Here is a 23,681-nt window from a genome sequence, read left to right on the forward strand (position 1 = left end):
GGTTTGATTGTGCAAGGCAAAATCTTTGCCTAGTAATTTTTTTTCATATCTAGGGAAAACATATTTGAAGTCTTCACTTTATGTAAAAACCACCCGATTTCCAAATATTGGCACCTAAATGCAAATTTTTTCAAACGTGCACATCAAACAAAACGCTTCTGTGGCTTAAGTTTGGCCCAGGAGCCTACTGAAGATTTCACTGGTGAAGTGAATGCCTAATTCCTTTGACTTCTTAGGCATCAAAGCAAAGAAGTTAATGGGAGGTGCAAGAAGCCTTCTCAGACCTACTCATCTATGTAGTATCCTCTATCTTAAGGTCTCAAATTCCATGTATTTCTTCTTCTTAGCAGCTGTTACATTTGGAGTCTACATTTGTATGATTGTTTGACTCATTATCTGTCTCTTCCAGGGCACATCCAAAAGCTCCTCATGGGAGCCGGTTGGGTCTGCTTTGCTAATCAATAGTTAATAAATGAATGAGTGAAGTAGGCAGGAGAGATTAATTTTAAAATCCATTCTATCGTTAATGAGGTAAAACAACCTGAGGATAGCATCTCACTTGGAATTCTGTGTTGAAAGATTCAGTCCAACAGCAGGTTATTTTATTGACACAACTGAGAAAAGAGGACTTTTTTCACCTACTACATAGACATTTCAGCATTATCTACACTAATACATCTCAAAGTATATTTCAGAGAACCCTGGCATTTGCAGCAGAACACATTAATTTCAGTATTTATTTGTACTTAGTAATTCCAAAGTTCTTACAGTTTGACATTTTAGGTTATAGCTAATCCTCTGGATTTAGTGCTCTTTCTGAGAAAAATGGAAACACTGCTTCCCTTGTATAGTTGTTAAAAATATATATATTAGACTTTTGGTGTTTATAAATTTTAATTATTTTAAGCGCTGGAAGAATGGGAAGGCTGAAGGAGAGCTGGCAAGAATCACTAGAACCAGAACTTTCTATTGAAAAAAAGGAAACAAAAAATCAATAATGATTCACCAAGTTAAAGTTGAAAGGTTTACTACAGTACTGAAGTAAAATCACGGGTGTATTGCTAAAGACAGAGGTCCCCTTTTCTGTTCCTTGACATAATGGAGACAGTGATGCTGGAATAGTGAGAAACGGCAGGGTGAAGGAGGGAGAAACCACAGCTTGTTTTAGTTTTGTGGAAAAGTTTTTAACAGTGCTAAACTTTATCCTTCACATTTTTATAAGTTGCAGAAAGGAAAGTCTTAAAAGTTTCTTAAAATTAAATCTGTATGGTTCCATTTATATAACATTCTCAAAATCACAAAACTACAGAGATGGAGAACAGATTAGCGGTTTCCAGGGGTTGGAAATGGGGCAGAGTGTTCTATGAGCTTTTACCTAGTGCATTCTGAAGCTCTGTATTTGTGAGCATAAACATTTAGGATTATTTCCACTTGATCCTTTTATCATTATGAAATCACATGGCCTTTTTAAAAAAATTTTTTTTACTTATTTTTTTAATTCCAGTATAATTAACATACATATATTAGTTTCAGGTGTACAATACAATGATTCCACAATCCCACACATTACTCAGTACTCATCACGATGAGTGTACTCTTTTTTTTAAATTTTTTATTGTTATGTTAATCACCATACATTACATCATTAGTTTTTGATGTAGTGTTCCATGATTCATTGTTTGTGCATAACACCCAGTGCTCCATGCAGAACATGCCCTCTTTAATACCCATCACCAGGCTAACCCATCCACCCACCCCCTTCCCCTCTAGAACCCTCAGTTTGTTTCTCAGAGTCCATCATCTCTCATGGTTCGTCTCCGCCTCCGATTTCCCCCCTTCATTCTTCCCCTCCTGCTATCTTTTTTTTTTTTTCTTAACATATATTGCATTATTTGTTTCAGAGGTACAGATCTGAGATTCAACAGTCTTGCACAATTCACAGCACTCACCAGAGCACATACCCTCCCCAGTGTCTATCACCCAGCCACCCCATCCCTCCCACCCCACCCCCCACTCCAGCAACCCTCAGTTTGTTTCCTGAAATTAAGAATTCCTCATATCAGTGAGGTCATATGATACATGTCTTTCTCTGATTGACTTATTTCGCTCAGCATAATACCCTCCAGTTCCATCCACGTCATTGCAAATGGCAAGACTTCATTCCTTTTGATGGCTGCATAATATTCCATTGTATATATACACCACATCTTCTTTATCCATTCACAGTGAGTGTACTCTTAATCCCCTTCACCTGTTTCACCCATCCCCCTACCCACCTTCCCCTGGGGCAACCACCAGTTCTCTATAGTTAAGAGTCTGTTTTATTGTTTGTTTCTTTTTTCTTTATTCATTTGTTTTGTTTCTTAAATTCCAAATGTGAGTGAAATCATATGGAAAACAGTATGGAGGCTCCTCAAAAAAATTAAAACTAGAATTACCATATGATCCAGTAACTCCACTACAGGGTATTTACTCAAAGAAAGGAAAACACTAATTTGAAAAGATACATGCACCCCTGTGTTTATTGCAGCATTATTTACAATAGCCAAGATGTAGGAAGCTGAATGGATAAAGAAGAGGTGGTATATGAATATACAATGGAATATTACTCAGCCATAAAGAAGAATGAAATCACCATTTGCAGCAACATGGATGGAGCTAGAGGGTATAATGCTAAGTGCAATAAGTCAGTCAGTGAGATGACCTTCTTTATTACTGGCAATGTTCTATGTCTTATTAACAGAGCCATTCCATCTTTCTTTTAATTAGTGTTAGCATGAAAAGGGTGATATATCTTCTTCCTTCCTTTTAATCTACTTGCATCTTTCAAGTGTGTTTCTATAGGCAGCATATAGTATTACTTTACTTTTTTAACCAATCTGAAAATTTCTGCCTCTGAATTAGGGTGCACATTTACATTGCATGTGATTATTGATAGGGTTAGGTTTGAGTCTGTCATCTTGCTGTTTGTTTTCTATTTGTCTCATCTGTCCTTTATAACTTCTTTTATTCCCCTTCTGCCTTTTTTTTTTTTTTGGATTGAGTATTTTTTTTATGGTTCTATTTCATCTCCTATGTTGTCTTATTAGTGACAGCATTTTTTGTTAATTTTAGTGGTCACTTCGGGGTTTATTGCACACGTATATTGATCCCATCTACTTCAGGCATTCCACACACAGGCAGAAGAAACTCACAATAGGATGAAACATACAGTAGTATGCTTTCCTTTCCCCTGTCCTAGACTTCATGCTGTCGTTGTCATATATTTTATTTATATGTATGTTGTAAACCCCACACTAACTTGTTATTTTTGTTTAGTGAGTGATCTTTAAAGAGATTTAAGTAATAGAAAAAAATTCTTACTGATTTACCCTGTAGTCACCATTACCAGTGCTCCTCATTTCTTTGTTTAGATTGATATTTTCATCTGGTAATCTATTCCTTCTGCCAGGACTTCCTTTAGCATTCCTGGTAGTGTGGGTCTGTTGGTGGTTATTGTTCTCAGCTCCTGCATGTCTGAAAAAGTGTATTTATCACTTTCATTTTTTCAAGGGTAATTTCTTTGGGATCATCGTGTTTTCTTTCAGTACTTTACAGATGTGTTCTGGCTTGCATTGTTTACAATAAAGAAATTTGCTGTCATTTTTAGTTTTGTTCCTCTGTACATAATGTGTCTTCTTTAACTTTGTCTGCTTTTAAGATCTGCTCTTTATTATTGGCTTTGAACTATTGATTATGATGTATAGTTTATTCCTATTTCCTGTACTTTGGCTTAATTGAACTTCTTGGATGTGTAGGTTGATTGTTTTCATCAGATTTGAAAATATTTAGCCATAATTTCTTCAAATATTTTTTCCATTCCCACATCCTCTCTTTCAGAACTCCAGTGACACATGTATTACTGGGATGCTTGAAGTTATCCCATAGTTCACTAATGTCTATTTATTTTTCATTCTTTTTTCTCTGTGTTTTCATTTCATATAGTTTCTATTGCTATGTCTTCAGTTCATTAATCTTTTCTTCCGCCATTAATCCCATCCAGTGTATTTTTCATTTCAATTTGGGTCTTTTAAGAAAACTTCTATGTCTCTACTTAATTTTTTGTGCATGAGGAATACCGTTCTTATGCCCCTGCCTGTTCATTCTAACATTTGTGTCTCATATCAGGACCCGTCCCTCAATAATTGGGTTCTTCATTTTTCTCATTATGGGCCAATTTTTCTGCTTCTTTGAATGCCCAGTAATATTCGATTAGATGCCAGACATTGTGAATTTTACCTTTTTTGGCCGATTAATATATTTTTGTATTCCTATAAATAATCTTGAGCTTCATTCTGGGGCACAGTGAGGGTACTCAGAAACAGTTTGATCCTTTTAGGTCTTGCTTTTTAAAATTAGTTTGTTGGTACCACAGCAGCATTCAGGCTAGGGCTCTTTGTTCCCTGCTGCTGAGGCAAGGCCCCCTTTTGAGTCCTCTGAATTGAGAGGCTTTCCAGTCTGTCTGGAGTTCCGAGCCCTGCGTGAACGTGAGGTACTCTCCCCTCTATCCTCCTGGCCCTCAGGTAGCTTCATCATCTGCATGCACTGATCAGTACTCGGTTGGATACTCAAGCAGTATCCTTTGCACAACAAAGAAAGTTTCCTTTCTTTGTAGTTCTCTCCTTTCCTGTACGCCACCCAGTGAACCGTAGCCATGGTGCCTCTAGAACCCTCAGCCCCACGTCTTCAACACAGGGAGTCGGCCAGCCTTCCCCTGGGGCTTTCCATCCCGCACTGCAGATGGAAACTCTCTCATGGCAGGAAGCAGAGGATTCATAGGGTTCACCTCAACTGTTGCCCATCTTGCAGGGATCACTGTCGCACATGGCTCAGCGCCCAGTGTCTTGAACATGATTGTTTCATATGTTTTGTAGTTGTTGGTTTGGTGGTTTTAGGTGGGAGGATAAATAAAGTTCTTGTTACTCCATTTAGTTACAAGTAGAAATCTCAAAATTGGGGTTTATTTTTTCTTTTATATATTTAATATTCCTCTTATTTTAAGAAGAAAGTTGTATTTTAACCATTTATGAGTAAGGCGATTTCTAATCATGCTTGCTGTATTTAAGTTTATGAAGATCTGAAGTGGGGTGAAAGGAGGGGGGGACCCAGAAAATAAAAACAATAAAGTGCCACTCCTTACCCCAAAGCTCTCTGATTTGCTCTTTGGTAGTTGCTCTGCTAGATTAGGAGAGCCCCTTTGTTCCTTTTGGAGAGAGAGTCTCTAAAGGAGTTCTATGAATGTGCATTCAAAATGTATGGAAGATGTTATAAATAAAATGGTCATGGTCTTTGAGTTTTGATCTACACCATTAAAACTTTGACAGTAAAATACTGTAGAGGAAACATAATGAGAGAACTTACTTCAATAGATATTAAAATGTATTTTAAAGCTATAGTAATCAAAATATTGAAGTAGTATTGCTAATATAGACACAGATTAGTAGACCAAATTAGAATTTCCATAGGCAGACTTATAAATGTAGTTTAAACATTTAGCATAAAGGAATTATTTCAATCATGGGTTATTCAGAAGATAGCGTTGGTACAACTGGACAATTCATTGAAAAAAAAAGTTGCATCTCCTCTCCATATCTTACATCCAACTATATTTTAGATAGAATAAAGATACAACATTATTTGGGGAAAATATAGGTGATTCGTATAGGCTTAAGGAAGAGAAGGCCTTTTTAAGTATGATGCAGAGGGTACAACCAAATTGGAGTCAGAGAGTTTACAAAGAAAAATCATAGAAACAGAAGGAAAAAAAGAATAAAGTAAATAAGGTGAGCAACAAAGCAAATGTTTACAAACTTATCGTTTCTTTTCAGAATATTTAAAAGATGCTTCAAAGAAGATGAAAAGTGGGCTTATGTTTGTAAAATTGGTTAATCCGTGTTCAGGTAAGCTTTCCTCCCCGCTTCTCTTCCGATAACAGTAACTTTAATGTTTTTTAAACACTGCTGCCAAAAAGTGTATATACTTATTTACCTTTGTACGTTTGTTCTTCCTTAATAGCTTTTAAAGGCAAGATGGCATTACTGGGTGACAAAAGCAACCTTGACCTAAACATTGTTTATTTCTTCTTCTAATTTAAATCCGTAGAACTGTTCACTCATCAGAAATGCATGCAAGACAGAAAGTGGTGTGTTTGGCTTCTCTCTGAAAACAGACTGATTTTCTTTAGCTTTCTTAAGCCAACTCTTCTTAGAGTAGTTATCCAACATTAGCGTCCACTTATATTCATTTTATGTTGTAAAGTAAAATAAACAGCCAGAGTAAAAAAGAAAAAACAAAGTTTTTACTTGACATGCCAAGAGTTTGAGTGTTTTCATATTTAGTGGTACTTTCCTTATTTTCTTCTGAAAAGGCAGTATATTTGTTCCTAGTCAAGAGGTGATTTTTTTTTATATTAAAAGCATTTTATACAGAGATACATATTTTATTACAACTAATTTCATTATAACTTTATATTCAGTGCATTTTGTTTTCTAATTTTAGGCAAAAATATTAAAATATACCATAAATACATAGTAATATTGATATTTATCTCTATGTGAGATTATTTTTTTGTTAATTTATTTCACAAGATTTCTGTTAGAGGGTTGTTATTAATTTTATAAGGTTTTGAGTAGACATTTGATACTTAGCAAATTAGAGCATTGTGCTGGTGGGTACAATATTGAAGAGTAAAAACAAGGGAAAGTCCATGCGTAGTGCCTTGTTATCGTTGTTGATGGACAGACATAAATAGAAGCCACAAGAAAGGCAAAAATTCCTGGCTTCTTCCAGTTTCCTTTTCCTCAAAATGGAATTGAATTTGAATTGAAAATTCATATTATCTGGAACTTCTAATTTTATGTTAAGACTAAATTGAGGCAAGCAAATTTTTTCAAGAGAAGTTTTAGGTAGCAGTAAAGGTTGTAAAGCATTTAATGAAAGTAAAGGTACACAAAAAGTCAGGCTTCTTGTACAATTTCTGTTTTATCTAAATGTCCATAAACAACAGAGGAACAAATGTTTGCATTTACCACATTGACTGTGGAAAAATAAAGGCTAACATTTGCTGAGCATTTACTATGAGCCGAGGACTGTTTTAGGAACTTTACATGTGTTCTGCCTTTCTGATCCTTACAAAATCCTGTGAGGTAGGTTCCCTATTGCTCCCATTTTACAGATATGGAAACAGAGGCACAGAAAGGTTTACATAACTTCCCTGAGGACACATGCACAGCATGTGGTACACATAGATTCAAACTCAGGGTCCTTGATAGTGCTGTGGTTAGAAAAAAATTTCATGCCTCGAAGGGCCCTTGCCTTTCTCACTTAGAGCTGGCCCTCAGGCCCTGTCCCTCTCTTGGGCCCTCTGGTGACAGGGAGCCACATGCCAGCTCAGTTCATCTGATTGAAGCATTAGGTTTGGGTAGTTTAAGAATGGGTTTCCCCTTGAGATCTAATGGAGGATTCAGTGAGAGGCTTTGTAGCAGTTAAGATGAATGATTTGCACTTTTTTATTTATTGGTTTAAGTTCAGTGAGGATTATAGAGCTGGAAAACAAGCATCTGTATATAATACCTGTGAACTTTCCTGGGAGCCAGTTTGTATAGAATATATCTATGTATGTTTATGTCCATATTAGGAACATTCCTCAGAACTATTGGACAGTCTTTTGATTTTGTGTGTGTGTGTATGTGTGTGTGTGTGTGTGTGTGAAAATTTAAAAATAAAAAACAGATTTGTCTTAACAGGGGAAGGAACCATTTACTTGTTCAATATGTGTCTACAGCAGCTGTTTGAAATAAAAATTTTCAAGGAAAAACACCATTCTTGGTTTATAAATCAATCAGTCCAATCAGGTAAGTGACTAGTGTATATATTTCCGTTAACTAAACACATACTCTAGCTTTTCCATCCTTCATGCATAGGGGTGCAGGCCTGTCTGCCCAGTTTGGAGTCTGGTCTGTGTCTTAGCCTTCCTTGGCATCAGAGTAGGGTTTAATCAAGGGGAAAGGAAGGATAGTTTGAGCAAGTTTAAATCAATATCTACGTATCTTAGATAGTAGGAAAATTTAAGCTAGTAACTCCACTTGGTCTCCTAAAACACAGATGCGCCCTTAGTCAGAAATTAGGTGATCTTTCTAACATGGGAACATACATTATGTGGACTGGGGACTCTTTGTTCTTCTGAGACACTTTTGAGGATCTTCAAGGTTTAACATCTTATTTCTTGGCAAATGGATATGCTTCTAAAATAAAGTAGAATATAACAAAGATTTTTTAATGTGTTGTCATATAAATTACTACTGCCCCCACCTCTCTACCCCCCCCAACACACACACCCAACACCAGAGTTCTGGTTCTTTTAATGTTCCTCTAATTTGGGGGCAGTGTTGACTCAGAAGGAAAAAGGATACTGCATGTTCTGATGGTTCAAGGAGTCGGGGAGGTGAGGGGGAGTCAGGGATAGTTGAGGCATTCTGCATTCCCTCTGCCTATTTTCTCATTGTTTCCAGAGAGTATTTTCTATTTCTTTGTAAGCCCTCTGCTTTCTGTTGACTGTGTATGTCTCCACTTAGTGCCAATGTAGAAAGGCCAGTTTGTCTTTCTTCTAAGACATTCCAGAACGAGAGTTTATTGCTGGTGATAAATTTCATATACCTATGTGCATGAGAATACTTGAAATGGCTTTCAGTTGCCAAAATGCAATGGCAGACTGTGTATATAGTCTGGCAGGTGGAAAGTATGTGTATTCCCTTTTATTGTCGCTGCTATGCTTATTCATTTGGCAATATATGAGAGTTCTAACTTCTAACGTAATACACTTGCAACTGGTTTAGCTAGATAGACACAGTAATATCCAGATGAAACTGGGAAATATTGGGAGGCAGTGATTGATCACCTCTCCTGGACTGTCTGAGTTGGTACCTGCTTTTTTTTTTTCTTTCTAATAGACCTTATTTATTCAAGTGGTTTTACGTTCATAGCAAAGGTGCCTGCTTTTTTCATCATTGTCTTCTTTTTAAACTTAGCCTTGAAGAAAGAGCTGCTTTTAAGAATAGCCACCAGGATATTGTTTTCAGACCTAGAAACCTGTTCCTAATTTCTATCATGGATGCCTCCTATAAAATGAGCTTAGAGATTCTGATAGGTTGTTCTCATAAGTTTCTCTTCTACTTTTAAAAAAAAATCAACTACAAAATTACTTTCTTAATTTTTTTTTTACTTACTATAAAATGGAATCATATATATAATTTAAGGTTAGAATTTCTTGGCTGTATAGGTAGGTTGCTCTTTTAGGGAATAAAAGTAAGTACATATGTCTCCTGAAACCAAAATAAGTATGAAGATAAAGAAATTGTTTATTGTTCCATTTGATGAAATATCTCTTCTGGTTCACCTCCATGGAAGAAGGAGTCGGGGATGATTGGAGGGGCTGTGATAGAGGAAAGAATAGTGGGGAATAAATAGCTAGTTTGTTTGATTTGCCTTTTTTCCTTTTAGCCTGGATGTACCATTAATCTTACTACAGAGTTTCCTGTTCCTTATGCTCAGTCTTGTTAGACTTCTTTCCTCTTGCCTTTTCCTTAGGGAGTAGGAGGATAAGGTAAGGTCTGGATAAGGTAGGGTCTCAGGTGGGGAACCACCTTCTGAGTTTTGAATCATTGGCAATTCTAAGCTGTGAACCCACAGACTATAGAAAGAGTTATGTTTGGAGAGAATAATATTGCTTGCCCATAGCTTCATCCTCAAGTGCATAGGAAATTACATTTTACTGCAGCTTTATAGATAAACTTATACATACAGTTCTCCTGATGTTTGTCTGGTTCACGTTCTGTCAATATTTCCCCAACTCTTGCCTTTTTTGGGGGTGGTGGGAGGACCTCTGTTAAAAATGATTTCTATGGACTCCAGGAAACAAACTGAGGGTTTTAGAGGGGAGGGGATGGCAAGATGGGTTCGCCTGGTGATGGGTATTGAGGACGGCACGTATTACAATGAGCACGGGGTGTTACACGCAAATAATGAATCATGGAACACTACATCAAAAACTAATGAGGGGTGCCTGGGTGGCTCAGTTGGTTGGGCGACTGCCTTTGGCTCAGGTCATGATCCTGGAGTCCCGGGATCGAGTCCCGCATCCGGCTCCCTGCTTGGCGGGGAGTCTGTTTCTCCTTCTGACCCTAACCCCTCTCATGTGCTCTCTCTCAAATAAATAAATAAAATCTTAAAAAAAAAAAAAAAAACTAATGAAGTACTGTACCGTGACTAACATAGCATAATAAAAAAAATGATTTCTAAATATTTCATATCTTCTTCATTCATTCATCCTTCAGTACACAGATTGTTTCCATCCCTTGGCTATTGTAAATAATGCTGCAGTAAACATCAGGGTGCATATATCTTTTTGAATTAGTGTTTTCATTTTCTTTGGGTAAATACCCAGTAGTGGAATTAATGGATCATATGGTATTTCTATTTTTACTTTCTTGAGGAACCTCCATACTGTTTTCCACAGTGGCTGAACCAATTTGCATTCCTGCCAATAGTGCACAAGTGCTCCTTTTTCTCTACATCCTTGTCAACACTTGTTATTTCTTGTATTTTGGATTTTAGCCATCCTGACAGGTGTGAGGTGATATCTCATTGTGGTTTTGATTTGCATTTCCCTGATGATGAGTGACGTTGAACATCTTTCCATGGGTCTGTTGGCCATCTGTATGTCTTCTCTGGAAAAATGTCTATTCAGGTCTTCTGCCCATTTTTTAATCAAATTATTTGTTTTTCTGGTGTTGAGTTGTGTAAGTTCTTTATGTATTTTGGGTATTAACCCTTTATTGGCTATATCATTGGCAAATATCTTTTTCCATTCAATAGTTGCTTTTTCATTTGGTTGATGGTTTCCTTCACTGTGCAAATCCTTTTTTTTTTGGTGTAGTTCCAATAGGGTTCATTTTTGCTTTTGCTTTTGTTTCCCTTGCTTTTGTTTCCCTTGCATGTATATATATATATATATATACACACACACACAATGGAATACTATTCAGCCATAAAAAAAAGAATGGGATCTGGCCATTTGTGACAACGTGAATGGACCTAGAGGGTATAATGCTAAATGAAATAAGTCAGACAGAAAAACAAATACCATATGATTTCACTCATAAATGGAATTTAAGAAACCAAACAACATAAAAGAAACAAACAAAAAAACACTCAATTTTTTTTTAAAGATTTTATTTATTTATTTGAGAGAGAATGAGATAGAGAGAGAGAGCATGAGAGGGGGGAGGGTCAGAGGGAGAAGCAGACTCCCTGCTGAGCAAGGAGCCCGATGCGGAACTCGATCCTGGGACTCCAGGATCATGACCTGAGCCGAAGGCAGTCGCTTAACCAACTGAGCCACCCAGGCGCCCAACACTCAATTTTTTTTTAAGATTTTTTTTATTTATTTGAGAGAGAGCACGAGTTGGCGATAGGGACACAGAGACTCCCCACTGAGCAGGGAGCCCAACATAGGGCTCAATCCCAGGCCCCCCTGATCATGACCTGAGCCAAAGGCAGATGCCTAACCGACTGAGCCACGCAGGTGCCCCACCCCCCCCACCCCAAAAAATGGACTCTTAAATACAGAGGGCAAACTGGTGATTGCCAGAGGGAAGGTGGGTTGGGGAGTGGCTGAAATAGATAAAGGAGATTGAAAGGTACAGACTTCCAGTTGTAAAATAAATAAGTCACAGAAATGAAAAGTACAGCATAGGGAATACAGTCAATAAGATTGTAATAATGTTGTTTGGTGACAGATGGTGACTACACTTACTATAGCACATTCTGCCTTTCGAAAGCGTCATGTAAATCTTGTGCCTATGTAAGAAGAGCTTCTGAATTTGGAATTTCACATGTATTTTTCAAGGAATGGTTTCCACATTGGGATTAAGATGAAATAAGTTGTCTTTCCAAGACATTTCATTCCTTTTGTTCTCTTTTTAATCTGTAGGAGGTCTTCTCCACTTTGCCACACCCATGGACCCTCTATTTCTGCTTCTCCACTACCTCAGAAAGGCTGATAAAGAGGTGAGTTTCCCTGTTTGGGACTTTAACAGTGAGGGAACAGAATAGATCGCTTTTTGCTTGATCTTCTCTCTCTCCTTTTAATGACCCAAATGTAGATTCCCCACAATTCAGATGTAATTTAATTTGATTCAGGTTGGTAGATTTGGTCTAGAACATGTGCTGGGATGGATTAGAGGACCGACACAGACCTGAGAACCGGCACTCATCTCTGACTAGTTTACCTGTGACTTCTGAGAATGGCCTAGGCCTCCATGCCACGTGCCTTACTTGTTTGAGAAAAAGCCTAATTATGAAAATTTTATCACTAAGTACTCATTCGTTTTGAAAATACAATACAAATGTTAAGAAACTGAAACTGACCTCGGGCCTTAAGAAAGGAAAGACTTATTTTCTTCTTTCTGTGAGACTATTAAATAGGTAAACTGGGGTGTGCCTAGTAAAAGCTCATTCATGGGGAAGCTGTACTTGAGACTTAAGGAATCCCAGTTAGATGAAATTTACCCTTCCAGTATAAAGACAGAGTTCATTAACAGTAATCGTTTCAGCCAGAGGTTCTAAAACATTTTGGTTTCAAGATACCTTTACAATCCTGAAAATGTTTAAGGATCCCCAAAATCTTTTTGTTCCTGTGGGTTTTATCTATCAATATTTACTACATTAGAAATTAAAACCGAGAAACTTAAAAATAGTTTTGTTAATTTATTTTGAAATAAAAATAATGAGCCCATTACATGTTAACATAAATAACATGTTTTCAATGAAACACACAACAAAATTCAGTGAAGAGCATGGCACTGTTTTCCATTTTTGCAAATCTTGTTAATGTCTGGCTGAATCGAAGACATCTAGATTCTCATATCTGGTTCTGCATTCAGTCTGTTTCCATGTATTGTTTCCGTGGAAGTAGATGAAGAATACGCAACCTCACACAGATTTGTAGTCAGAAAAGGGAGGAATAGTATAATAACTCTTTCAGACAATTGTGGATATTCTTCTTTGATACTACTCTAAAAATCAACAAGGGGTAGTGATTTCTTAAAAGTTCATTGCAGTGTGGAATCTGAAACCCTGTCAATGAATTTCCCGTGCTCTGTTTACATGAAAATCCATTGGTCTGTCTTGCATTGAGAATGGATTTTTTACCCGTGTATGACTTTGTAATATCATGCATTGGTCATTTGGAAAATATTGTTTCACTGATTTCTGCAGATCTTCCAAATGTTGACACACCTCATTTCTCTCTCTCTCTGTCTCTCTCTCTCTCTCTCTCTCTCCCTCTCCTTTGTTAATATCACCACTGACCTCATCAGAAAACTACATTTTGGGAAGCTCTCATAGCAGCCGATACAACTTTTCTACAATTCTAATTTTTGCTTGGAAGTTAAAATTGTATCATTGGCTGCAAGTACTTTCAGTCTTTTCCTTGAAGTCACAGGTTCACTTCTTTTATATTCTGCCAAATGCCCAAGTCTGAACAGCCCTAGTCTGTAATGTTTTTTTCGGTTAAAAATGGTATCCCACAAAAAAGTAGTTATTTCTGCTCTTGACTCAGTGACGCAGGCACTTTTCCTTGTGGTAATCACTGCACCTGGGTAGCGGCAGAAGGGCTTTAGCATCCCTTTTAACACACGGAATATTTAAAAGATTTGCACTCAGGGTCAAGGTTTAACTAACAGTAATTGCTTTTACTTCTTGATGAAGGATATCCTTAAGTGACATGGCTTTTGTTTTGTTTTTTTAACCGCCCTGCGCGGCAGTGAAGAGCACAGGAGCTGTAAGACAGGTCGGTGCCGTGGCCATGACTGGTGCTAAGGAGCCTGCAGTTCTACCCACCTTGGCCGTGCAAATGTCAGCACAGTGAAAATGCAGATCTCATCTTAGCATTGTTGTGAAAATAGTTTTGAGCTCTGGACCCCCTGAAAGGGTGTTGGAGACTCCCAGGCATCTACCAACCACCGTTTGAAAATCTGCAAATTAACAATTTTGAGGAATCAGTGTTATTTAAACTGCTTAGAAGAATCTGGGTTTTCGTACGCTGTTTGCTTATAGTTTAAATGTTTATGGGCTCATCTTATTTAGTCCTTAGACCAAATTTCCAAAACTTCCATACAGTGGGTGCCTCAGTTTAATTTGCTGTAAAAACCGAAAGCAATAAAACAGACTTCAAACTTTAAGTCATGCTCTCTCCGGATGCAGCTTAGCTTCTTTTATTTCCCTCCGTTCCTATATCCTCTGTCTGTTAGTGTGGATTGGTGAAGTTTTACTCCTTATTTCATTCATGGTGCTCATTATCTGGAAGCTACCATGGAGCCAGTGTATTTAAGGCGTATGAGCGGCGAGGCCAGTAAGTCTTCGTCTCTAATGAACGGAGGTGGGCTGGTCACCACCAGAAGCAAGGATCTGGTAGTATTCAGTTGAATACTTCAGTTGGCTCCCATTAGTTTTCTAGGATACATTAACAGAGAGAAAGTCACCAACCGGCCTTAGCTCCCGTAATGATGCACATTTAAAGCCCCTCCCCCCATGTTGTGGGGTTGTTTCCCTGTGTCCCACTGAGACCATGACTGTGGCGAATTAACCCTCACCCTGGCCCTCTGGGAGTCCTGAGGGCTGGTTCAGGTCAACAGACACAGAATGAAGCAGAAATCCTGCTCGAAGTGGTGGTTGGCTTTCATTGTAAACCATCTTACTTTTTCTTCTCAAATACTTGAAGTGCCCTATAAAATAACTCATGACATTTAGGTATTTCCTTCCCTGCATTTTACACATGATATTTTCCTACTGAGTTAAAGAATATTGGTATGCACTTTCGAAAGGTTGACCTAGTCTTTTTTAATCTCAGAAAAATTCTTTCTAGCTATCCCAACTGTTACTAACTTTATATTCAAAGCAGGTTGCTTATTGCATTTCCTTTTTGGGTATATATGGTAAAGAAAGTAAGAATGAAATATTAGTTAATTGTGAAATTATTATATTATAACTGTGTGGCAATCCATTGTATATAATTAGAGTATTGTTTTAAATTGCTAAATATTTAAAATATTTGTTGACCATGATAGAATATAGATTAAGGTAGATATCTAAAGACAAGAAGATTTGGAAAATCTGTGGATTATTCTTACTATCTGAAGGAAAAAGACAGCATTGAAATTGAGGCATTTCTTACCATTTGTTGACTTAACAAAGTATGACGAGCTTTCACACATGCTACTGAATGAATGAGATTTCACCCTTGAAACCAAATAAAACTGCATTTGCAGAAAGAAAACTGATCAGATGGTTTCTTTGTCTTCATGGAGTTGTCGCTAAAACAGAAAAGCACAACGAGCTCGAAGTGGGACATGGGCAGAACCATACATTTTTTATAAAGTCCGTATCCCCAAGTCAGGGAACTAATCATTTAGACAGACTTCACCCCTCCATGCTCCTGCACAATTAAGTAAAAATAACCTGATTGAGAAGAAGAATGTTCTGAATTCCTATGTTCTGAATTCTGACCCATTGGTTTCCAGGCCTTACACACCTCTGTAGATGAGCCTGATTTAATATGTGTGCAGCTTCCTTGTACTTATCCCTCTGCCTATCTTTTATTTTATCATGGTCTACATTTGGAAGCATTGTCAGACAGCTCTGGCAGGAGCAGATTCATTTTGGTAATTTTCTCCTTGCTGTAGTATTTCTTCCTTCAGCCCTGGGGTAAGGATAGGGAGGGAAGCTGTTTGCTCTGTGTGTGATCTGGGCTTATTCCTGAGTGATGGTCAGGACTCCTGCTCTGTGACCTCAGCTTTATATCCTTTCCCACACACTGAATGGGTTGGACCAGCCCAATGCAATCTCTACCATCTCCACAAGCTTCTATGGCTTCTAGCGCTCTTCCAGAACTCCCCCCGCACCCGTGACTGTACTTTTGATATGGGTGGTACACTGTTTGGAACCCCAGTGCTTTCAAGAGCTTCCTAGAGGGAGCTGAGAGTCAGTTCTGGAGCCTATCCCAGTTGAGGGGTTCCTTAGGTGAGACAAGTGGCTTTGAACTTAGTTTAAAGATCCAGCTATGAGATGATGTATCTTTTTCTTTTTTATAATGTATGAGTTTGCTGACTGGAGTGCTTGCATTCTGACTGAAGTCTTCTTTCAGGGAAAGTTCCAGCCCCTAGAGCAAGTTGTGGTGGATGACATGTTTCCAAATTGCATCTTGTTGCTGAAACTTCCTGATCTTGAGAAGTTACTTCGACATGTGACAGAGGAAAAAGGTAGAGTATGTGGCCTTTTAAATCAGGCTTATGGCTGCTGGAAAGGCTGGGCACCTGCCCCACTGAATGGAAGGCTTGTTCTATGCCAGTCGGAAGGGAAGCTGTCATTCAGACTTGCTTCCACTCATCGGTGCTAGTCCTCTATTGCATTGGACTGTTCAGTCTTAGAAATTCTAACCAGTGGAATACAGTGGCCTATCTCCCACAAGGCCAGGGATCATGAGGCTTGGGCTTTGGTCTCAGCTCGTCTTTGAACTAAGTATGTGACTTCAGTTAAGTTCCTCGACTGCTTTCTACCTCAGATTTCTCATTGTAAAATTACATAAAGCCTATACCTTCATTGAGTCAAGAAGTGTTTATTGAGTGTCTACTAAGAAGCATATGTTGAGCACTAGAGTTAAACTAATTATAAATAAGACATTATCCTTTCCCTCAGTAAGCTTTGAGTCTATAGGGGACAAATGCAAATAGGGCAATGACAGCAGAAAGTAACAGAAGTGAACTCCTGGTTTTCTGGGGATGCACAGGACCGGTTTATAACCTCGCAGGTGGGGAGTGCAGGTAGTTGGCTATGGTGTTGCTCTCCTGGGTGAAATGACCTCTAAGTGGAGCCCTGAAGGATAAGTCAGAGTAGCAGCATAACAGAGGCAAGGATATATGGGAAAGTTCATCCTGTATAGGAAGCTCTAAGGAGTTCAGGTTAGCCAGAGTATAGGATGCCAGGGATGCATTTAGGTTGGTAAGGAAGGAAAGGGGTGGGAATGCAGGGCAAGGGTTCAGATGATGAAGGGCCTGATGTGTGTCTGACTTTGTCTAATGGTAGTGGAGTGTCAGCAGAGTTTGAGCAGGGAAGAGCTATAATGTGAAAAACCTGTTGGAGAATCTAAGGCCGGGTCCACGGAGGCTGCTGCAGTGGTCTAGGCAGGAATGATGGTAGCCTGAGCTTAGCACCTGGAACTAGCAGAAAGTAGCCCCGAGAGGTAGAACCAGCCTCATTCGGGGTTGGGTGGTAGTCAAGAAGGAGGAGGAGTCAAGGATGACTGTTGAGTTGTGCCCTGACCCGCAGTGGGGGTGGCCTCCTGGAGACACAGGTGGGAAGAGCAGGCTGGGGGTACTGAAGAGAGGAGTAGTAGATACTATTCATTTGAATTCTGAGAGAAGGAAGTGAGGCAGTGTATGTAAGTATGTCTTGTTAAGTTAGAAACACTATGCAAACTTAGCATCTGTGTCTCCAAAAAGTCATCCAGGTAGTTTCAGGGTTAATATGGACGTGGAGTATGGGAACCAAAACAACAGGCTAATGAGCTGTGGTTGTTCATGGTCGGTTTGGCAACCGTGACAGTTCTGAGCCCAAGGAAGCGGTGGTTTCAAGAAGCGTAAGCTTACAGTGGGAAAGGGGAGAACCTCACTGATTGCATTTTACATTTTAGGTTCAACTAAATTCACCCTTGGCCAGGCTTAGAGCTTCATTTTGGATATGGAATGTGGCACCAAGGTTTTATCAAAACAGTCCCATTAAAGACATTCCCTGATGCTGAGCTTGGAGGGGATAACAGTCTTTTTGTGGGTGAACAAATGAAGTAGCTCATAGCCTTTTTTGAAAGCTTAAATAATGAGGAATAAGTACAAGTCATTTTAATTTTGCCCAGCTAACGTAAATTGAAAATGCAATGAATTCATTATCCCAAATGCTTACATGAGCTGTACAAAGAACAGTTATCTTAACCCAAACCCAGAAACCCAGATTGAGAAATGGTGTTAATACACTGGCATTTGTTAGCTTAGCCTAACAAACCTAACAAACCAGCCTGCGGTTCAAAGCAAGAACTTCCCTCCCTCTCATTCCTCCCTTCTTTCACACGGAACCCCTGACCATTGATTAAATCATTATCTGAACTCCTGTCCTAATCTCTGTCACTCCTCAACATGGCTTAACAGTTGGAAGTTCTGCTGAAATAGAAAGTGCATGGCCTGCACTTATCTTGTTTGACCAGCTCTAAATAAACTTCAAAATACTATGAATTTCCCTTTGGATCTTCATGGGAAAAGATGTCTATCTCAGTATGCTGTCCTTGCATACAGAACTGACATAAAGAAAATATTTCACATATTTGTGCTCTGGGTTAAGGGGTAAGGCAAGTAATGTGAGATTGTTTATGTGCATTTTGATAAAGAGGTCTTTTTGAGGGTGAAGCATACTTAAGAGATAGAAGAGATCCTACAATTTCTTTTTTTTTCTTGTTTTTAAAATTTTTGGTTTTGTTTTTAAACCTTTCATTATTTTAAGATTTACAGAGTGTCATTTATTAGGGGAAGAATTTAATTATGAAGAAACTGTCAAGACTTTTAGAGAAAATTGCATACATCTTTTACTATATGAAATTTAATCTGAATTATCACTTTATGTTTTGCCTTACCATCATTAAAAAAGAAAGAAAGAAAAATTTGAGGCTAAGAGTGTTTAGAAACCTGGAATGTATATAGGCTGATAACATATCTGCTTTGAAAATGAAAGTACATGGGCCAGTAAAACAATTATTTTAGTTAAGAAAATTAAAGATACAAAAAATTCAGATAAAAAAACTGCAAATATTATTTGCACTCGACCCAATAATCAGCAAAGGTTTATATTTCATTATATTTGCTTCATATCTTTTTTGGGAAAGAATTTCTTTAAGAACAGTCTGGTAATCTGATCTAGCATCTGATGGCATGCAAGGAAAATTAAAAGTATATTTGCCGTATAGTTTTGAAGAAATCAGATTTTCAGCATCCTTGGTCTGTAAGATGAAGAGTTTGAAGGGTTGAGAGTATCCCCCATACATTATAATTAGTACTTTGCAAAATTGTTCTAGATCATAAAATAAAGCTTTTATTTTCTCACCTTTATAGTGTTGAGATTATTGAATGACCTGGATGTGAACATTATTTAAATATTGCAGCTAATAGTCTCTGGTGTCTACCATAAAGAGATGCTTCTGGAATTAAATGATGTAATACAAGTAAATCAATGCCCGAAGAGTACTGGATATATAGTAAATGCTCAGTAAATGTTAGTACTATTAAGGCTTCTGAATTAGAAATTATTAATTCTTTGTTGATGTGTAAGTACTGGGCACACCTGTACGCATCTGTTTGATGGTCCATTGCTAAATATATATTGAAGTGGTTTAAGTAGAATGGGGATAATCAGGTAATAATAAAAATATCTACTATCTAATGAGAAATTATGTATCATCTGTATTTTACATACGTTACTGTATCCTTACAGTAATTCCCTCTTGTTATTGTTACAATCTACATTTTTACAAATGAGGAGACCGAGGCTCAAAGAGGTGAAGTTACTGGACTAGCATCACAGAAGTAGAAGTGGGGAACCAGAATTGGAACCCTTGTCTGACAACCACTCTTTCCTCTCCTTCTTGCAACTGTGTAACACTTCCAGAAGACTTGGGTAGAATTGTTAGGTGGTATCTCATGCAAAGATAGAAACTTATTTTTTAAAAAAATCTTGTATATCCCATCTTCATAATTTCCCTTTGTGAGGCAAAAAGAGAGAGTCAGGAAAGAAGAGAACTATGATAACGTAAGGAAAAGACAAGTTTCTCATCCCAGCAGTGAGCTTTCTGTTCTCAGGCACCCATTCCCCTCTTTTAGCGATTGCCTTGGGTCCCAGCTGCCTATTCAAATTTAGCTTACTGTCCATTTATAAGTTACTGTTTGGTTTCGCTCCATATTTTATTGCTAGGATTTTCAAATTAAACAAAGAGGACTGCTAAGGAGTGGTCAGGTGGTATCCATGAGAGGGAGCAAAGATAAAGGAGAGAGCTGATTGTCTTTAACGTCCATTCTCTCCATAGGCACTCTGCAGATAGAGCAAACCCTGAAATACTCAGATTCCCCAGCCAGCTGGTTTGATATTAAACTCCAGATGCTGTCTCAAAAGTCTGTGGCATTAAAGATCTGGTTAAGCCTGCTAGGTTTATAAGAACCTCCCCCTACCCACCTCATCCCTGCTGAGTAAACCCAGCCACGATTGTTTGTATCCCAAATGACGATGACCGTGACCTTAGTTAGCACTGCCTGCTTTATTAGTGAAGGAAATGATGTGTCTGTGTTTGCTAGCTCTGGGGGCTCAGTACGTTTCTTGCCAAAGAAGCTCACATTCAGTGGAGGGATGACAGGGGAAAGGCCTAATAAAGGGTTATGAACTTCATCTTGAGTGTAACACTGTTTCATATTGCAAGCCAAAGCTGCACTAGGCTGTCCTATGTGATTAACAGGAAGAGCCGGGAAAACTTACCTGATTAAAATACCCCAAGTACAGTTGCCAAGTTTCTATCCCCAGGAGGCAGGAAAAAAAAGAGACCATATGAGTTTCTGTTATGGAAAACATTGAGAAAGTAGATGTGAAAATGTGCTCTAGGCAGTTTGTTCAATAATACATCAGGGAAATTCAGGATTGTGAGCCGATTACCCAATTGCTGAACATGTTATTTAATTGTGGACTCACTTTTATTCCATCTTTATTTTGTAAACCCAATCTTTCCAGATGTTTGAGACCAGTTTTATAGGCATGAGACACATTAAGGAAAGAAACCTTTCCAGCATATGTACATATTATCTAACTCATGAACTCTTGCAAATATTAAATTTAAGACACGAACAGACATGTTATGGTATTTTTCATAATTTTGGGTAATCTGTGGCCTTCGTGAATATTTTGAACCCCCTTACTTATCAAAATTTGTAAATTTCAAAATTAAGCAGTAGCTCGTGCACTTGGTCCTTTTGTAGCATTCTGGGATATCCGAGTTGGATATTTCTTAGTGATCATCTTGTCCAGGGACTGTTCAATTAGAAATAAATTGATAGTTAAAAATTTCCTAGGAAAAAACCTCCAGGCCCAGTTAGCATCACTGATGAATTCTGCCATACTTTAAGAAAGAAATAATAAATAATGATACTTACTCAAATCCTTTCAGAAATTAGATGAGGAAGGAATATTTCCCAACCTAATTTTATGAAGCCAGAATTATCCCAATACCAAAGTCAAAATTATTTTAAAAAGAAAACCAGGCCAATATCCCTTATGATCATAGACTTTTTAAATCAAATATATAAAAAGGATAACATATTATAACCAAGTGGGATTTATCTCAGGAATGCAAAGTTGGTTGAACATTAGAAAATCAATCTGCATAATTCACCATATTTACACATGACAAAAGAAAAACTGCATGATGATCCCAATAGATGCAGAAAAATCATTTGACAAAATTCAGTCATAATATAAATTCTCAGCAAATTAGAATAGAAGGGAGCTTCCTTAGTCTGGAAAAGGGTGTCTATGACAAACCTAAGCTAACATCATACTTCACTGTAAAAGACTGAACAGTTTTCCCCTATGATTGGGTATAAGGTAAGCATGTCTGCTTTGACCACTTCTATTCACCATTGTAGTGGGAGTCCTAACAGTTTCAATAAAACAAGAAAAAGATAAATGGTATACAGATTGGAAGGTAAATAGTGAAACTATCTCTATTCATAAACAATATGGACATGTATGTAGAAAGCCCAAATGAGTCTACAAAAAAATAATTACTATAACTAATAAACAGGATAAAAAGTCAATTTATAAAAAATGAATTATATTTCTGTATACTAGCAGTGAACAATCGGACAATGGAATAAAAACATATTCAGAATATCATCAAAGATCATGAAGTCCTAGAAATAAATATAACACAGTATGGGCAAGACCAGTACACTGGATTTTACAAAACATTGCTGAGAAATTAAAGAATTAAATAAATAGATGTACCATGTTCATGAATTTGAAGATTCAATATTGTTAAGATGTCCATTCTCTCCAAACTGATCTATAGATTTAATGTAATGTCTATCAGACTTTTTTGGAGGGAGTGGGGGGAAGAAAATGATGAGCTGATTCTAGAATTAATATGAATTTGCAAAAGACCTGCAATAACCAGAACAATTTTGAAAAAGAAGAACAAAGTTGGAGAACTTACGCAATCCGCTTTCAAGACTTACTCTAGAGCTATAGTAATCAAGAAAGTGTGGCATTGGTATGAGGATAAATATATAGATAAGGGAACAGAATAGAGAATCCAGAAGTGGACCCACACTTATATAGTCAATTGAATTTTTTCCATAGTGTCAAGATAATTCAGTGGGAGAAAAGATAGTCTTTTCAACAAATGATCTGGAAAAATTGGATATTCGTATGAAAAACAATGTTAACTCTCACCTCACAGTCATACAGAAAAAATTAACTCAAAATGGATCACTAATTTACATGCAGAAATGGAAACGACTAAACTTCTAAAAGAAAACATAAGAGAAAACTTTTGTGACCTTGGGGATAGGCAAGGATTTCTTAGGACATAAAATCCACTAGCCATAAAAAAAAAAAATTATAAATGTAACCATAAATTACATTTCATCAAAATTAGTATCTTCTGTTTTTTGAAAGACACCATTAAGAAAAAAGAAAAGATAAACCACATTTGGAAGAAAATGTTTACATGGTCTATCTGATAAAAGATATGTATCTCAAATATATAAAGAGTTTTCTTAACACAGTAATAAGATGATATACATACAACCCAGTAAAAAAAAATCGGCACAAAGTTTGAACAGACACTTAGCAACAGAAGATTTATAAATAGCCCATAGGCACACGAAAACAGGTTCAATATCATTAGTCACCAGGGAGATGTAAATTAAAACCACAAGGAAATATCATTAGTATTCACTAGAGTGGCTTGAAATAAAAAGGAAAAACAATAAGTTGAGGAACTACCAGAACTCACCTACCTGGCTGGTGGAAGCATAAAATAGTATAACCACTTGACAGTTTCTTATGACTCAGTAATTCTACTCCTAGGGATTTACCCAAGACTTATGAAAAACACATCTCCATGCAAAGACTTGTGCAAGAATGTTCAGAGCAGCCTTTTTGTTTAGGGTGATAGTTACATGACTGTATGTATACATTTGTTCAAACTCCTCAAATTGTACACTTAAAATGGGTATATTAACCATATGAACATTATTCCTAAATAAAGGTGACTTAAAAAAAAAAATGGAAGTAGTTACTGATCCATGAGAAGCTAAGCCTCCTCATTTCTGACATGGCATTTGTTTGTTTGTTTGTTCATTTTGTTTTGTTTTTTCCTCCCCCACGGCCCCCACCAGGTAACGCTGGAATCCAGTGATAGAATGTGGGAAGCAAGGCAGGAGGAAGTGATGGCTTTGAGATCCGAGCCTGGTTGACCGGGAGGATGGTTTGGGAGGAAGATG

General features: G+C 37.6%; 1 protein-coding gene across 2 annotated transcripts in view; it reads left to right on the forward strand.

Moving 5' to 3' along the window:
• The window catches only part of RNASEH2B (ribonuclease H2 subunit B), a 61,234-nt gene that overhangs the window by 16,629 nt on the left and 20,924 nt on the right, over positions 1 to 23,681 (forward strand). For both annotated transcript variants that reach the window (XM_021689445.1, XM_021689446.2), the window contains 4 exons: positions 5,868 to 5,939; positions 7,785 to 7,892; positions 12,029 to 12,105; positions 16,241 to 16,355. In XM_021689445.1, coding sequence (XP_021545120.1) covers positions 5,868 to 5,939; positions 7,785 to 7,892; positions 12,029 to 12,105; positions 16,241 to 16,355 — 372 coding nt within the window. The remainder of the gene's footprint in view (positions 1 to 5,867; positions 5,940 to 7,784; positions 7,893 to 12,028; positions 12,106 to 16,240; positions 16,356 to 23,681) is intronic.

This window comes from Neomonachus schauinslandi, chromosome 3 (genome assembly GCF_002201575.2).
Source record: "Neomonachus schauinslandi chromosome 3, ASM220157v2, whole genome shotgun sequence".
NCBI classification, from domain to species: Eukaryota; Metazoa; Chordata; class Mammalia; order Carnivora; family Phocidae; genus Neomonachus; species Neomonachus schauinslandi.